This window comes from Sinocyclocheilus grahami, unplaced genomic scaffold (assembly GCF_001515645.1).
Source record: "Sinocyclocheilus grahami isolate Dianchi unplaced genomic scaffold, SAMN03320097.WGS_v1.1 scaffold651.1, whole genome shotgun sequence".
NCBI lineage: Eukaryota > Metazoa > Chordata > Actinopteri > Cypriniformes > Cyprinidae > Sinocyclocheilus > Sinocyclocheilus grahami.
In genome coordinates this window covers 53,732-72,166 of record NW_015505830.1, presented here as the reverse complement: position 1 = coordinate 72,166, position 18,435 = coordinate 53,732, and the positions used below count along the sequence as shown (strand labels likewise).

The window sequence follows — 18,435 nt, the reverse complement described above, 5'->3', positions numbered from 1 at the left end:
AGTGTGAGGAATTTTCCCAGTGGAAAAGCACAGTTTCTTCTTGGTGTAGTCCTGGCTACAGAAATGAAGTGATTGCACGCATGATTTTCACTTGCAAAACGATGAAGGACCCGAGCATTATCTAGAGGCCAAGCACTCTTTTGAGCAATAAGCAGTAGTTTTTATAGGACAGAGGTCTTGTACAGGTGTGTCACGTTTTAGCACTTTTTGTACAAACAATACATCCACATCGCCCGTGGCAGCACATGAACGGCCTGACTTCAGAAAAACAGAAAGCACTGTGATTCATGACAGAGCGTTTGATTGACAGGCTAATAGGAAAACTACTGTCAGCATGTTTTTCGCAGATCATGTCTAAACCTGTTTCAGGCATTTAAGACTATTAAACAAGAGGTTACACAAGCTCTAGGAATCCTACGACAGCTCTAGTCTTTCATCTTGTCCATTCAAGCTTATTACCTGAAGCCAAATGAGTTTGTTAAAGCTGTTAAATACATCACAGGTAACTCAAGTCACTCAACATTTGACATGCTCTGTTGTAGCGTACATTGTGTTTGTGATCTTTGATGTCATGGAGGTTAAATGATCATAAATAATCAACATAGCTAATAAAACAAATGAAAATTAAACCATAATAAACAATCATAAGAATCCAAAACGCTCTGCACATCAGTATATTACAGCTGTGATAGTATTTTTCTGGTTTCAGGTGTGGATGGACGCAGGCACGCAGATCTTTTTCTCGTATGCCATCTGTTTAGGTTGCCTCACCGCGCTCGGAAGCTACAATAAATACAACAACAACTGCTACAGGTGAGAAAATGGTCAAAAAACATAATTGTCATACTATGAAATGTGCCTTTACTCCCTGGGTGACGCTGTGTGTGTGTGTGTGTGTGTGTGTGTGTGAGAGAGAGAGAGTGTTTGTGTGTGTGTGTGTGTGAGAGAGAGAGAGTGTTTGTGTGTGTGTGTGTGTGAGAGAGAGAGAGAGTGTGTGTGTGTGTGTGTGCACTTGGATAGGATAAATGCAGAGCACAAATTCAGAGTACCATACTTGGCCGCACGTCACTCACTTTCTCACTTTCACTTTCTCTTGAGGAATTAATTATGTATATTTGATTTAGGAATGGGAATCTTTCAGAATTCTGGTTCCTTAATGGCTCAATTATGAATCTTTTAGTGCTTTAAGGAATAAATATTTGGAAAAATCAAATGCATTTCCACTGGCAAATAGTGAGATTATTTTTGAATAATTATCTCTTATTTATCTTATTTACTACAATAATAAGTCAATTTAAAATAGTTTTTTAAAGTCTTTTAGAGGTGGCATAAATGCAATTCAATAGTCCTTAAAGGTACAGTTCACCCAAAAATGAAAAATTATTTACTCACCCTCAAGCCATCCTAGGTGTGTATGACTTTCTTCTTTCAGAAGAATACAATTGGAGTTATATTTAAAAACGTCCTGGCTCTTCCAAGCTTTATAATGGCAGTGAATGGGTGTTATTTTTCAGTAGTCCAAAAGAAGTCCAATAAAGTGCATCCATCCATCATAAAAAGTGTCCCACATGGCAAGGCCTCCTGAAGTGAATCGATGCATTTTTGTAAGAAACATATCCACATTTAAAACTTTATAAACAGTAATCTCTAGCTTAATTTTCTTTTTTTTTTTGTGAACTATCCCTTTAACAATTGATAGCATATTTCATACATTCATTAATATTTTTAAGATACCGCAGAAATAATTTGTAAATAACGTGTATCTTTAAACTATGTGTTTGATTCACTAAAAAGATTTGACTCGTTAGAATCATTTGGTCTTGAGTTTGATCTTTTTTTCTTCACAAGTCGCACGTCAGACCGTGTGTTACGACCAAATGAAGGAAGGAAACTTGTTGTTCTCATTGTTTCTTGTTGCTCCTCTGAATTTCATTCTGTTGCCACATGCCATTGTTTTATCTTAGACTAAACAGCTGAGATTCTCATTTTCCAGCCAGCAAGTACATAAAGTCCTAAACTTGAGAAATCTGGGATTCATCAGGACCATGTGCTTTCACCCTTTGAAATCCAATCACTTTAAATTGCTTTAATCTTGGCAGGCACTGTTTCACAACATAAGCTTTGTCTTCGTGTCTGTCTGTTTTTAGGGATTCTTTGGCCCTGTGTTTCTTGAACAGCGGAACCAGTTTTGTCGCTGGTTTTGCCATCTTCTCGATTCTCGGCTTCATGTCTTACGAACAGAACGTCCCAATTTCAGAAGTGGCCGAGTCTGGTGAGTGCAGCTTTACCAATCACTGAATTAACCGAAATATATAAAAAAAAAAATATATATATATATATATGTGTGTGTGTGTGTGTGTGTGTGTGTGCATGTTAATTATATATGTTTTTTTAAATAATGTAATTATATTAATTATAAAAAGCAATTTGTATATAAAAAATTTAAGCCAATGCAAAATTGCATAAAATATGTAATATTTTACATAAAATATATATATTATATAAAATTTTATAACATATCATATAAATTATTAAATTATGTGTTTATGTATATATATATATATATACACACATAAACACAATTTATGTAATATTGTAATAAAATGAATTAAATAAATTGATAATTTTATTACATTTTATATGAAATTTATATTAATGTTAAATTATAAATTAAATTATATTTTATGTTGATATTGATACTATATTTATATGAAATTTATATAACATTTGTGTAAAACTAATATTATTGGAATACATTTTAAAACTAAATATTATTTGAGTCTTTCTACTTCCAAATGTCATGTTTCATTCAATGTGTTGCTTGCTGTTTCTTTGTGATTGTTTGTGAAATTTACTAGCAACGTTTCGACACCATTTTTTTTTTGTAGTAAACCATAAAATTTTCCAGTCGGGTATTTTTAGATAATTGACCTTTAGCTCACAAACACACTGTAATCTCTGTCCCAGTGCACACATTTGTCTGGGGTCAAGTTTGTTTGTAAATGATCTTTTTTCTTTTTCTTTTAATATGTCAAGGTCTGTTTAATCAGTTTTGTTCTCTAAATGTCAGAGGGTTCATTTTTCTTTTTTGTGCTCCATATGATCAATATTTATCTTCAACCGAACAAATAACATATTAAAGAGAATCTGTAATAAATTATTGCACACATTTTCTAGTTGCTATACTAAGGTTGCTCTTGTTTTTCTGCATGGCCTCTCTCAGGTCCTGGTTTGGCGTTCATTGCATATCCGCGGGCAGTGTCGATGATGCCCATCTCTCCGCTGTGGGCCTGTTTCTTCTTCATCATGATTGTTCTGCTGGGGTTGGACAGTCAGGTATCTGTCTTCTTCACAGTCTGCTTCACGGTTCACACATGCATTTCCAGTGCCCTATGATTTCCATCATGTAGAAAATGCGGATGGAATCGTGGAATCTAGTTTTTACTGTATAACATCGAATGGCACAGAATTTGGCAAAGACATCATGACAGAAATGTACTTCTCAATGTACTAATAGTAATAATAAAACAATATCACATTTATTTTATTTACAACAGTAAACCTCTGTTGTGCAGCACTCTGTTTACCAATATATATACAGTACATTTATATTTAAATACATTTTAAACGATGAATTAAATTGTTGATGTTTTATGCATTCATTTCAGTATAAATATAATATTTTTTTTTTTATAATTTATTAATTTATTTGATAATACATTTTTATTAAATCACATATCCAGAAAAATTTTAACAGATAACACTGAATTTCCGAAAGAAATGTTATTAAATTATTAGTGTTAAAGCATTCAATTGATTAGACATGCTTTTTTTTATTACTAAAATGTAATTAAACCATTGAAATGGAATGAGGATCAATAAAAACAGAAACAGATTTAATAGGGCTCTAAATTTTAATAAAATGTTGTTAATTGTATAGGTTTTATGATTTAAATTAGATGTTTTTTTATTGCTAAAATCATATTTAACCATTAAAACAAATCCTGAACAATTAAAATGCAAAAAAAACGGAATTCATAGGGCTCTACATTTCAACATTTTATTTTGTGCATAATCCTGAATCATGACTTGAAAATGTTTGCATGCCGTGTAATATTAAGCCCAAACTGTCATATGTGTCCCTGCAGCACAAAAGCAGTGTTAAGTCGCTGGGGGATATTTGTAGCAATAGCCAACAATACATTGTATGGGTCACAATTATACATTTCTCTTTTATGCCAAAAATCATTAGGATATTAAGTAAAGATCATGTTCCATGAAGATATTTAGTAAATCTCCTACCGTAAATATATCAAAACTTAATGTTTGATTAGTAATATGCATTGCTAAGAACTTCATTTGAACAACTTTAAAGATGATTTTCTCAATATTTAGATTTTTTTGCACCCTCAGATTCCAGATTTCCAAATATTGCCAAATATTGTCCTGTCCTAACAAACCATACATCAATGGAAGGCTTATTTATTCAGCTTTCAGATGATGTATAAATCTCAATCTTGAGAAATTGACCCTTATGACTGGTTTTGTGCTCCAGGGTCACAAATAATGAATCTATGGCTAGTAAAAATCACTAAGGCACCAGAAACACAGAGTTTAGAGGCGTTATGCTCATCTGATTGATGCACAATGGCGCTGACGCTGATGGCTGCCTCCGTGGCGTGCTCTGCAGTTGTTTTATGTTTTTGTTAGTTTGTCCTGTCTGTAGTTATATCCCTGCAAATCAGTTTCACCAGAGACGATTGCTGGACATTCGGAAGTACACACCAACCGATATTTCACCGGTTTTCGACTATTCGGATGTTTTGCTGGACATTGTTGTCGGGGGAGCAGCTGCGCTGATTAGGCGCTTCAGGACGCGCAGACGGGGGAAGCGAGCCGGCGCGCTCGTGAAGCTCAGACAGCGCGGATTCAGGACGCTGTTACCTAGCATCCATCTGGCGAACCTCCGCTCTCTACCCAACAAAACGGACAAACTCCTTCTGCTCTCCCGGACAAATAAGGATTTTTCTTACTCTGCTGCTCTGTGTTTCACGGAAACCTGTCTGAAAGACGCCATTCCGGACAGCGCGTTGAGTCTCCCGGGCTTTCAGCTGTTCAGAGCGGACCGCGACGCAGAATCAACGGGGAAATCACGCGGCGGAGGGACATGCTTTTACATCAATGAGAGGTGGTGTACAGATCAGATCTAGTTCATTAATTGCAAGCCGTTCTATTCGCCGCGGGAGTTTTGTTCGTTCATTCTCGTCAGTGTGTACATCCGTACATCCCCACACGTGAGCTCAGCTTTACAGAAACTCGCTGATCAGACACAGAACAACAACACCCGGACCCGGGTTTTAATCATTCTCAGGGACTTTAATAAAGCCAGTCTCTCCCGTGAACTGCCAAAATACAGACAGCACATCACATATCCCACCAGAGACAGTAATATATTGGATCACTGTTACACCACAATAAAGAATGCATATCACTTGCTAGCAAACTAAGGTTAAGCAGGTTTTTGCAAATCAAGTCAATTGATGAAGTTAAACCACCACAATTACACTGATTAATGAAGTGTAGCACCACTCCAGTATAAATCAAACCATAGTGACCTGATAGCCATGCACACCACAAGTTAAGGTTTATTCACACTTTTATTGAAGACATCCATCCAAACAGAAATGCATTCAAAACTCTAACACCATTTAAAAAGTTTCAAAGTTACATTTGCACATTAACATCCATGCAGAAGCCAGAGATCATATTCCAAAACGTATACCACCAAAAGGACTTCGGTCTTCTCGCATCTGCAAATAAAGACCAAGATGTAAAAGGTGCATCATATAAATGCATACATTGGATTGGCTGTGCAGTCTTAACCAGTTACGAGATGCACTTTAGTATGGTGTTCCGCACAGCTCAGGGAGAGAGTTTACAATCAGGCCCATTAACCATGGATCAGCTTAGCAACAGTTTCTCATCACTGCAGTGCACACCGGTTCTACTATAAATGTAATTCAATACTCCAACCTTCCTCTGAGGAGTCACTGTTAGTCTTCCATGCACATGGGATTATCAGAGTCATAAAATTTGAAATGTAGAAAATGAAGGGTCTCACCTCTTAGGAGGCCACCACATTTTTGCAGTTGGGAACTTCATTCTTACCATCTGTGAAATCTGATAGAAACAAGCAACATTAGTAACAAGTTTCATACATTAAATGCCACAAAAGTCAGTTCCCACTAACTTATTTACATTTCTGTTGCAGCCATGCTCTCATCTAATTAGACTTTATACTGAAGGGGGCCTTACTCACATTTGTAGATCAGATGGTAATATTCAAAGTATAGAAGCATTAGTATTTTTTTTTTAATGCACTAAGACAAACAATGGGTCAGGATGCAACTAGGCCCTAAACATAGAAGACTAAACGAAATTTCCAAGAGCTTCCTAGGCAAAAAAAAATAAAAAGTAAAACTTTCATAAGCGTGGAGAACCCCATTCACAAAACCCGCATGTATTAAAGCAAAAGAGCCTCAGACTAGATTTTATAATCAGCTGCTGAAACACAGCGTTCATACGAGGTGTCAGAAAAGTGTTAGAAGTCATCAGCGGCTCAGTATTCCTTTCAAAAACGCATTGCATACGCAACTTACAATAAGACCAAGTAGTGTGTTGTCCAGGCTCAATTCACTTACCGCCAACTGAACTCTTCATCGCGTTTACTGCGATTTATAATTGATGCATCGAATACAGACGTTCAACAAGTGGGCTACAAACGCCTATGGCGCAAATCATCCGAAGCCACGTGCTTCAGCACTCCCATCGTGAAGTAGACTGGAGACTCTACAAAAATAAAGACAAGTTCATATGCGGTTCACGTGTAAACCCAACTCTAAGCCCTCCAACGAAAATCTAACCGGAGATTTAGGAGTTTAATGTAATCGCACGCAATAAAGACTTGAACTATTACAGTGCTAATCTAAAACAATATTCATCATTGTATTCTCTAGCGATTGTTGAGGTTCTGATGAAGTACACCGAAGAAGAGCTCACTTACACGCCTGCAATCACAAAGCAACTTTCTGAAGAGGACATGTTGCAACTTCCACCACACAAAAGTTCGCTGAACAAAGAGAGAGAACTAACGTTGTGGCACGGTTTTTATAAGAGTTCTTCTTTGCGACATCCACCAGCGTATCAACGAGGTGTTCAAAGCTCATGCATGCCCTCTGCTGTTTGACTTGAGTCTTTGCATAACAGTCATTCTTCAGACGTGGGACAAAACAGGTCCAGCAAGGGTAACTGCTATTAGCTTTAAAAAAATAAAAATATTTTCAATTTTAAATGTCATGAGGGATTAATAATAGAATGTATTTAACACAATTATCACCTTCAATTATCTGGTCGACGCTACAGAGCTCTGAGCACCAGAACGACCAGACACAGGAACAGTTTCTTCCCTCAGGCCATCCATCTCATGAACACTTGACAATAACTGTGGAACACACACTATTTATTCACTCATACACTTATTTATCTAACACTCATACTCAGTCTACATTTCAATTTGCACATAATATACCTGTACATACAACTGTCTATTGTTATATACCTGTACATACAACTGTCTATTGTTATATACCTGTACATACAATTGTCGATTTGTATATTTTTATTCCTTAGTTACTTGTTCTATTGTTCTATTTTTTATTATCTGTGTTTTTGTTCTGTCACTGTCATTCTGTTACACTGTGGAGCTTCTGTCATGAAAACAAATTCCTCGTATGTGTAAACATACCTGGCAATAAAAACTCATTCTTCTGATTCTGCTGTAGTTCGTGTGTGTGGAGAGTCTGGTCACGGCTATGGTGGACATGTACCCGACTTTCTTCCGACGGAAGAACCGCAGAGAGCTGCTCATCCTCGTCATAGCCATCGTGTCCTTCCTCGTGGGTCTCATCATGCTCACAGAGGTACTGGACCATCTCATCTGACTCTGATTTGATTTATATAATTGCCAGATTTATGAACTGTCTGTCTTTCTGTTTGTTTGTCTGTCTGTCTCTCTGTATGTCTGTCTGTCTCTCTGTCTGTCTGTCTCTCTGACTGTCTGTCTGTCTGTCTCACTGACTGTCTGTCTGTCTGTCACACTGACTGTCTGTCTGTCTGTCTATCTGTCTGTCTGTCTGACTGTTTCTCTGACTGTCTGTGTCTCTGTCTGTCTGTCTGTCTCACTGACTGTCTGTCTGTCTGTCTGACTGTCTCTCTGACTGTCTGTGTCTCTGACTGTCTATCTATCTATCTATTTATCTGTCTCTCTGTTTCTCTGTATGTCTGTCTGTCTCTCTGACTGTCTGTCAATCTGTCTCACTGACTGTCTGTCTGTCTGTCTGACTGTCTCTCTGACTGTCTGTGTCTCTGACTGTCTATCTATCTATCTATTTATCTGTCTCTCTGTTTCTCTGTATGTCTGTCTGTCTCTCTGACTGTCTGTCAATCTGTCTCACTGACTGTCTGTCTGTCTGTCTGACTGTCTGTGTCTCTGTCTGTCTGTCTCACTGTCTGTCTGTCTGTCTGACTGTCTGTCTGTGAGTCTCTCTGACTGTCTGTGGCTCTGTCTGTCTGTCTGTCTCTCTGACTGTCTGTGTCTCTGTATGTCTGTCTGTCTCTCTGACTGTCTGTCAATCTGTCTGTCTGTCTGTCTGACTGTCTCTCTGTCTGTCTGTCTGTCAGGGTGGAATGTATGTCTTCCAGCTGTTTGACTACTATGCAGCCAGTGGGATATGTTTGCTCTTTGTAGCTGTTTTTGAGACCGTCTGCATCGCTTGGATATACGGTGAGGAGGCAAGAAAATGCCTGTTTTAATATACTATTAAAATTAAATTACATACATGATAAAATATCTAAATGCAATTATCTGTTACATTTTTTTTGGGGGGGTAATCTCCTTGCTTTTCTTTGCTGCTTCTCAGGTGCTAATCGGTTTTATGACAATATCGAGGACATGATTGGTTACCGTCCTGGGCCGTATATTAAATACTGCTGGCTCTTTTTCACCCCAGCCACATGTTTTGTGAGTCATTTACCTTCTATACTTTATTTACCTTAAAAAATTTGTACATTTTTTGTAACCTTAAAATAACTATTCCAAACAATTTTTTAAACCTCTTCAGATTGTTTTAATGTGTGTGTGTATATATATATATATATATTAGTTGAGGTATACCTATGATGAAAATTACAGGCCTCTCTCATCTTTTTAAGTGGGAGAACTTGCACAATTGGTGGCTGACTAAATACTTTTTTGCCCCACTGTATATATATATATATAATGAATATTCAGTAATAAATATAATGCAAATTAAAAAAATACCAAAATATAATGCAAATTAATTATTAATAAAAATTTTATTAAATAAATTCATAAAATGAAGTAATTTAGAGTGTTTTAAAGATTGAAATACATTTTTCTAATTATTTTTAAATGCCACAAAAACTTGGAGCAACTTTAAGTAATCTGCATTTGTGAAATTAATTTAAGTACCAAGACAGTGTTCTTGGGCTTCATAGTGACATCTACTGGTGTGGATGCATCACAATGCAACAGTTGCTTTGGTTGCTGATGCATTTGTAGAAATTTTGTTTAATTCAGTTTAGTTTTAAGTTTAGTTTGTGATTTCCTGCACTGCTTGTCGTGACAGGGTACGTTTGCGTTCTCCCTGATCAAATACACTCCTCTGAAGTATAATAACGAGTATGTGTACCCGTGGTGGGGCTACGCTCTCGGCTGGATGCTGGCGCTCTCCTCTATGGTTTGCATCCCGCTGTGGGTTGTTTCTAAACTGAGCACAGCCAAAGGTTCACTGAGAGAGGTGAGTGACACTAACTCAATCTGACGTGACAGGAGAAATAGCGTACTGACATACTGCTCTTACAGTTTCTGCAACATTTAGCCTGTATAATGTGTGCAGTGTGCATACCCTTCTGGCAAAAGTTGCACAAATGTATATTTAAAAACTGTATACACTACCAGTCAAAAGTTTTTGAACAGTAAGATTTTTAATGTTTTTTAAAGAATCATCTTCTGCTCACCAAGCCTGCATTTATTTGATCCGAAATACAGCATTTTGTATTTTGCTGTAAAGATTGCTGATACATAAATACATTCTATTCATCAAAGAAACCTGGAAAAATTCTACTCAGCTGTTTTCAACATAATAATAATAATCAGAAATGTTTCTCGAGCAGCAGATCAGCATATTATACTGATTTCTGAAGATCATGTGACACTGAAGACTGCAGTAATGATGCTGAAAATACAGCTGCACATCACAGAAATATATTACAGTTTAACAGAGATTCACATAGAAAACAGCTGTTTTAAATAGTAAAAATATTTCAAAATTTTACTGCTTTTGCTGTATTTTGGATCAAATAAATGCAGGCTTGGTGAGCAGAAGAGACTTCTTTAAAAACATCACAAATCTTACTGTTCAAAAACGTTTGACTGGTAATGTATATCATAACAATATTTTAAAAGATTACTATTAGTAGTACTATTAATTTATTTTATATTAATTATTGTTATTATTTGGTCAGGCTTGGAAGCCAGTTCCAGCTCCACCAGCAAACCATGCAGTTTTTTTTTATGGAATTCAACAATATATTATTTAAAATTAGTTTAAACAATCAAATCTTAACATTTGGCAGTCTGATCAAATAATGAATCAAGACAGAAATGTTAAAATCGCTGTTAGATATTATACTATATCTGGTATCATTATGCACATCAGAAATTAAAGTCAAGTGCATTGCATTGCATTTTGGAATAAAGTATTCTATATAGTGTGCTATGGTTGTATACTACTGTACATGTTTTGATATGCATTGAGAAAAATTGCAAACTATGCAAAAATATGCATACTGTGAAGGTAGTATGGTACACTCTCAGAAAAAAAAGTACAAAAGGTACACCTTTGTACACTTTAGGTACCAATATGGACTCTTTAGGTACAAAGGTGTGTCTTTTGAAAAGGTGCCGCCCGGTGACAACTTTTGTACCTTTTTTTCTGAGAGTGTGGCATGTTAATCCAAACCTCTCTGCTTTATTCTCCTCAGCGTTTCCACGAGCTCATCACGCCCTCGCCGGACCTGCCCAAAACCAGACGAGAGCAGGAGAAACTTCAGGCCATCTTTGCAGCCGACGGCGACGCTCTTCGCCAGCGAGGCGGCCCGACCAAAGACGGGTACTTCCCTGTCAGCGAGAAGGAGTCGCACTGCTAGACGGAGCACTGCATGTGCTTCTAAAGCTTCCCGTGATACCTCACACAGTACTGGCAGCCAAATAAGCATTACGACAGACAGGCCAGGATCCACAGCCTGGGAGGGCATTTCAAATGCTTGCGCTTATTGGTCAGAAGGCATCGAAAGCCAGACTGTGTCAATATTATAGACAGCAGAATGTTGAAACACAACGTAATCACACTCATATGATATTTGAGAGGAAACGTAGGGTTAGCTAGGGTTACAAAAACATCTAAAATACACTTTTAAGTGTTTATTTTATTACACGCTCTCAGAAAAAAAGGTACAAAAGTGGTCACTGGGGCGGTACCTTTTGCACTTTTGTACCTTTTAGGTGCTAATATGTACACTTTAGGCACTTATATGTACCTTTAAGGTACCAATAAGGGATGTGCATACAACACAAAGGTGTGTCTTTTGAAAAGGTACCGGCACAGCAACAACTTTTGTACCTTTTTTTTCTAAGAGTGCACATCTATAGATTTCAATTAAGCCCATTTTCTCAAAATGAGATTTTTCTCCACTTCAGTAGTACGTACTTACACCAGACTTCGCCGTTTTGTTCCTATCTATACTCTGAAGGTTTTTACAGAGGGGTTTTGCTCGTGTATCACTCACCGTTTATTCTCTGAAAACATGGTGAAAATGTCTGTCTGATCGTACGGTATTTTCTGATTTATGGAGAAATACAAAAAAAAAACCAGATATCCAAAATCCCCTCAGTAAAAACAAAAACCTGGCTTTATCTAATGTTCATATTTATGTTCTGGAAATGTATGCATATTATATAATACCTCATTTGCATGTTTAAACATAACACTTCAGAAAAACTGTAATACAAAAAATGTTTGCAATTCTTAATCTAAACTAAGTGTGGTGATCTATTACTAATTTTTACCTTATTCACCTGGGGTGTCTTGCATTAAATTAAACATTAATTATGCTCTGATTTTGTGCTTTTAGGATATAATAAACTGCTCTCGGTAATATTGACACGTCTACGGTCTAAACTTGGCCAGATATGAGCGTTATTATTAGGTTGAAGCGGAGCAGGAAGATTCTCTGTAATGCACCCAAAGCCTTCTGGGTCTTAAAATGATGGAGCCGAGGGCTGGATTCACATAAGCTGATTAACTCTGGGGTTATTAAGGAATAGCACACTCAAAATTTACATTTGTTCATTGTTTATTCGCCCTCATGACGTTCCAAACCTGTATTTCTGTGACTTTATTTCTTTAGTAGAACACAGTGGGTTTATTGTGTGCAAAAGTGATCTCATATTGTGTTTTGTTTGTTGTTGTTTTTTTAATTGGGGAGATGCTGTTACAAATTATTTAAAGGAATTCAAGATTTAACGGGAATAACGAAAAAAGAAGATGGTAGTAAAATAACTAGAACCTGCTGTAACGTAATGACCCATTTCCAAATAATTTCCATATTTTTATTTTAAAATATGCACATTCAGTCTTAATCGTATGTCTGATATGACTAAACGGCTCTGTTAAAGTTTCTTGTCTCTCACATTCAGTTATGAAGTACATTACATGAATTTCATTGATTACACTACCGGTCAAACGTTTGGGATCAGAACGATTTTTCATGTTTTTACAGGAGTGTCTTCTGCTCATTAAGGCTGCATTTATTTGATCAAAAATACAGGAAAAAATTTAATATTGTGAAATATTATTATGATGTAAAAATAGCTGTTTTCTATGTGAATATATATTAAAATGTAATGTATTTCTGTGATGTGCAGCTGTATTTTCAGCATCATTCCTCCAGTCTTCAGTGTCACATGATCTTCAGAAATCAGTATAATATGCTGATTTATTATCAGAGCTGGAAACTGTTGCGGCTTCATATTGTTTTGGAACCCGTGATACTTTTTTCAGGATTCTTTGATGAATAAAAAGTTCAAAAGAAGAGCATTTCTTTAAAATAGAAATCTTTTCTAACAATATACACTACCATTCAAAAGTTTGGGGTCAGTACATTTTTATTCTTTCTTGTTTTTGGAAATAAATTAAAACATTTATTCAGCGAGGATGTGTTAAATTGTTAAGAAGCGATAGCAAAGATGTATATTGTTAGAGAAGATTTATATTTTGAATAAATGCTGTTCTTTTAAACTTTTTATTCATCAGAGAATCCTGAAAAAAGTATCTCAATTGTGCAGCACAACTGTTGATAATTCTAATAATAAATCAGCATATTATACTGATTTCTGAAGATCATGTGACGCTGAAGACTGGAGTTTGCTCGTGTATCACTCACCGTTTATTCTCTGAAAACATGGTGAAAATGTCTGTCTGATCGTACGGTATTTTCTGATTTATGGAGAAATACAAAAAAAAAACCAGATATCCAAAATCCCCTCAGTAAAAACAAAAACCTGGCTTTATCTAATGTTCATATTTATGTTCTGGAAATGTATGCATATTATATAATACCTCATTTGCATGTTTAAACATAACACTTCAGAAAAACTGTAATACAAAAAATGTTTGCAATTCTTAATCTAAACTAAGTGTGGTGATCTATTACTAATTTTTACCTTATTCACCTGGGGTGTCTTGCATTAAATTAAACATTAATTATGCTCTGATTTTGTGCTTTTAGGATATAATAAACTGCTCTCGGTAATATTGACACGTCTACGGTCTAAACTTGGCCAGATATGAGCGTTATTATTAGGTTGAAGCGGAGCAGGAAGATTCTCTGTAATGCACCCAAAGCCTTCTGGGTCTTAAAATGATGGAGCCGAGGGCTGGATTCACATAAGCTGATTAACTCTGGGGTTATTAAGGAATAGCACACTCAAAATTGACATTTGTTCATTGTTTATTCGCCCTCATGACGTTCCAAACCTGTATTTCTGTGACTTTATTTCTTTAGTAGAACACAGTGGGTTTATTGTGTGCAAAAGTGATCTCATATTGTGTTTTGTTTGTTGTTGTTTTTTTTAATTGGGGAGATGCTGTTACAAATTATTTAAAGGAATTCAAGATTTAACGGGAATAACGAAAAAAGAAGATGGTAGTAAAATAACTAGAACCTGCTGTAACGTAATGACCCATTTCCAAATAATTTCCATATTTTTATTTTAAAATATGCACATTCAGTCTTAATCGTATGTCTGATATGACTAAACGGCTCTGTTAAAGTTTCTTGTCTCTCACATTCAGTTATGAAGTACATTACATGAATTTCATTGATTACACTACCGGTCAAACGTTTGGGATCAGAACGATTTTTCATGTTTTTACAGGAGTGTCTTCTGCTCATTAAGGCTGCATTTATTTGATCAAAAATACAGGAAAAAATTTAATATTGTGAAATATTATTATGATGTAAAAATAGCTGTTTTCTATGTGAATATATATTAAAATGTAATGTATTTCTGTGATGTGCAGCTGTATTTTCAGCATCATTCCTCCAGTCTTCAGTGTCACATGATCTTCAGAAATCAGTATAATATGCTGATTTATTATCAGAGCTGGAAACTGTTGCGGCTTCATATTGTTTTGGAACCCGTGATACTTTTTTCAGGATTCTTTGATGAATAAAAAGTTCAAAAGAAGAGCATTTCTTTAAAATAGAAATCTTTTCTAACAATATACACTACCATTCAAAAGTTTGGGGTTGGTACATTTTTATTCTTTCTTGTTTTTGAAAGAAATTAAAACATTTATTCAGCGGGGATGTGTTAAACTGATAAGAAGTGATAGCAAAGATTTATATTGTTAGAAAATATTTATATTTTGAATAAATGCTGGTCTTTTAAACTTTTTATTCATCAGAGAATCCTGAAAAAAGTATCTCAATTGTGCAGCACAACTGTTGATAATTCTAATAATAAATCAGCATATTATACTGATTTCTGAAGATCATGTGACGCTTTATACTGGAGTAATGATGATGGAAATTCAGCTGCGCATCACAGAAATACATTTACACTACCATTCAAAAGTTTGGGGTCAGTACATTTTTATTCTTTCTTGTTTTTGGAAATAAATTAAAACATTTATTCAGCGAGGATGTGTTAAATTGTTAAGAAGCGATAGCAAAGATGTATATTGTTAGAGAAGATTTATATTTTGAATAAATGCTGTTCTTTTAAACTTTTTATTCATCAGAGAATCCTGAAAAAAGTATCTCAATTGTGCAGCACAACTGTTGATAATTCTAATAATAAATCAGCATATTATACTGATTTCTGAAGATCATGTGACGCTGAAGACTGGAGTAATGATGCTGAAAATACAGCTGCGCATCACAGAAATAAATTATATTTTAAAGGATATTAAAATAGAAACCATTATTTTATATTGTAATAACATTTTGCAAATTTTTTTCTGTATTTTTGATCAAATAAATGCAGCCTTGATGAGCAGAAGACACGTCTTTAAAACACATTACAAGTCTTTTGACCGGTAGTGTATGTCGACAAGAAACTTGAATATTGTGCATGATCGCTGGATATACTTACATTTCTGTTATTAAACAGTTGTCACGTATTACATGTTTAGCTACTTACCTCAAGCTGGCCTTCTTTGATTTGATTTGATTTGATTTGATTTGATTTGATTTGATTTGATTTGATTTGATTTGATTTGATTTGATTTGATTTGATTTGATTTGATTTGATTTGATTTGATTTGATTTGATTTGATTTGATTTGATTTTACAAGTCTTTTGACCGGTAGTGTATGTCGACAAGAAACTTGAATATTGTGCATGATCGCTGGATATACTTACATTTCTGTTATTAAACAGTTATCACGTATTACATGTTTAGCTACTTACCTCAAGCTGGCCTTCTTTGATTTGATTTGATTTGATTTGATTGGCCATTTCAGTCATTTTGACGACAACTGCTAGATAATCATCGTATTTTTTGTTCTATTTTTAATTTTTTAATTTTATTATTATTATTTTGGTTCTGATTCCATGTTAAGAAAAAGAAAGTCAAACGAGTTTGGAAATGACACGAGTCCAATAATGACAATTGTATTTAGGTGAACCCTTTGCCCAGAGTGCAACACAATGGAAATAGATGTTAGAAAGTGTCTTTTAGGACTGTTTCAGTTCAAACAATCAATGCATCTGCTTTCTAAGGAAGCAAATTCGTGTTTTTTTTAGAATCCATGTGCATGGTAAACACAGCGAATATATATATATTATATGCATGAGATATGAATGCCTATGAAGGTTTTAGACGATACAGAACTGATAGTATTGCATGCATGAATATGGTACTGTTTTGAGGTGATGTGCAACAATTTACAGTGCTACACAGGGTCCGTCATCATTGTTGTGCACATGTTTATGAATGTTTTAGGATACGAGTCGTTGCATCTCGTGATTTTGTATTTTTATTGTGAAGCTTTATTCAAGCAGTGTACGTTTGTCATGTAGAATCTACTGTCTCACAAATGTGATAAAGGTGTGAAATGTTTAACTCCTGCACAAATCAGTCAGATTGCATATTAAGGAGCAATCAGATGTATTTCTTTTTGCTTGTTTTCACTGGTGCATGTTGTATGAAGTGTTGGGAGCGTCCTGTGAAAGCAGACCACCAGCAGTCTTTGTGTATATAAGCTGTATAGAACGCTTGCACAACTTTGTAAATGTGTTACTTGAGCTAGATTACTCATTGCATCAATAAAAAGAAACAACTATGAGGAATCTATTTAATATAGCATTTGTAATTCGAGCGGTAAGTAGCTGTTGCATTAAATTGCAACTAAATTTGATGTCAGTGTAAGATTTTGTTGTGAATACTTGACAGTTCTTATGTTTACTCTCATGCACAATAAGGATAAAAGTATCTGCTAAATGAATAAATCTAAATGCAAATGCATATCTCTGATGAGACGTTGCATGCCTAAAATGCATGCAAGCACTTCCATATTAATAAAAGCATTTGCTTTTCAAACTGCAGCTTTATTTGCATGCATGAACACACACACACACAAAAGCTCTCTGGTGCAAACACATATATAGGGCTTAAAAGGATCAAACATAAACAATGCATTAGGTAAATACTGTAATGTTGCATGCAATTGCAAAATGGTTTGCATTAATTTTATATCAGTGTAAGATTTCTTGCATTAAAACCGTGTGAATACTTGACAATGTGTACTCATCTCATGCAAGTCATTTTGAATTAAAAGTAAAGGAATAAATCTAAATGTAAAAGCATATTACGTATTTGCATATTACTTTTTAAGTGTTACATTTTAACACATTTTTTCTCGTTCTTGAAAACAGAACTCTTTCAACGAGCAAAAACAACAGAGGGTAAATATGATCAGATATCAACAGCAAAATATGGCATTTACTACATTTTATAAGCTTTAAATGATTTATAGTTCTACGTTAGATTTTCCTGAAAGTCTTGGGGTGAACTTAATACATTTAAAATGCACTTTTTTACTGTACGGACTTTAAAAAGTGCAATAGAATGTCACGTGTTTCTTAATTGTGTGTTTATGATTTTTTCGAGCAGAGCGAGCGCGTTAAATAAAGCGATGTCTCCGTTCATTGGCCACTGAGACGCCACTGAGCCCCTCCCTCTCTGGCGGATCCGGTCAGTGTTTACGGAAGTGACGTCTGACGTTTCGTGTTCCGCACAGGCGTCCAGGAACGAAGAAAAAAACCACGAAGCTCAGGCGAGAAGCGCGCTTATAGATCATAAAGGTCATAAAGGTCGGCGACCAGCGCGGTTGTGGTCATGTGTGCGACGCCGAGGAGCGCCCGCGGCTGAGGACCGGCGCTTTAACTGACGCGAGTGCCGCGGCGAGGTTTGTTTATGTGTCGCGAGACGCCCCGGTCGGGTTAAGTGAGTTATTAATCGTTCGTTAGAGTTTAATTGCTGTCGAATGAGTGTGAAGATGTCGACCAGCAGCCCCGAGGCGGTGAAGAAACTCCTGGAGAACATGCAGGCGGACCTGCGCTCTCTGTCCATGGAGTGCAAGAAGAAATTTCCTCCAGTCAAAGAGGTGCAGACACTGAGACATCAAATATACATACTGTACCTACATACCTGTGTGTGTGTGTGTGTGTGTGTGTGTGTGTGTGTGTGTGTGTGTGTGTGTGTGTGTGTGTGTGTGTGTGTGTGTG

General features: G+C 35.9%; 2 protein-coding genes and 1 long non-coding RNA gene across 5 annotated transcripts in view; 2 read left to right on the top strand and 1 right to left on the bottom strand.

Annotated features, from left to right (window-relative positions):
- The window catches only part of LOC107558592 (sodium- and chloride-dependent GABA transporter 2-like), a 25,075-nt gene extending 13,482 nt beyond the window's left edge, over window positions 1-11,593 (top strand). For all 3 annotated transcript variants that reach the window (XM_016242252.1, XM_016242251.1, XM_016242253.1), the window contains 7 exons: window positions 2,148-2,272; window positions 3,224-3,336; window positions 7,842-7,979; window positions 8,740-8,842; window positions 8,979-9,079; window positions 9,708-9,878; window positions 11,125-11,593. In XM_016242252.1, coding sequence (XP_016097738.1) covers window positions 2,148-2,272; window positions 3,224-3,336; window positions 7,842-7,979; window positions 8,740-8,842; window positions 8,979-9,079; window positions 9,708-9,878; window positions 11,125-11,289 — 916 coding nt within the window. In that variant the 3' untranslated portion in view covers window positions 11,290-11,593. The remainder of the gene's footprint in view (window positions 1-2,147; window positions 2,273-3,223; window positions 3,337-7,841; window positions 7,980-8,739; window positions 8,843-8,978; window positions 9,080-9,707; window positions 9,879-11,124) is intronic.
- On the bottom strand, window positions 5,628-7,149 carry LOC107558593 (uncharacterized). Its single transcript, XR_001605499.1, has 4 exons — window positions 7,064-7,149; window positions 6,702-6,849; window positions 6,122-6,180; window positions 5,628-5,810 (listed from the first exon to the last, which is right to left on the bottom strand). It is a non-coding gene; the product is annotated as an uncharacterized lncRNA (long non-coding RNA).
- Window positions 11,594-17,905: 6,312 nt separating the features above from the next.
- Window positions 17,906-18,435, top strand: part of LOC107558588 (protein MON2 homolog) — a 38,793-nt gene continuing 38,263 nt past the window's right edge. The window contains exon 1 of the mRNA XM_016242248.1: window positions 17,906-18,314. Coding sequence (XP_016097734.1) covers window positions 18,195-18,314 — 120 coding nt within the window. The 5' untranslated portion in view covers window positions 17,906-18,194. The remainder of the gene's footprint in view (window positions 18,315-18,435) is intronic.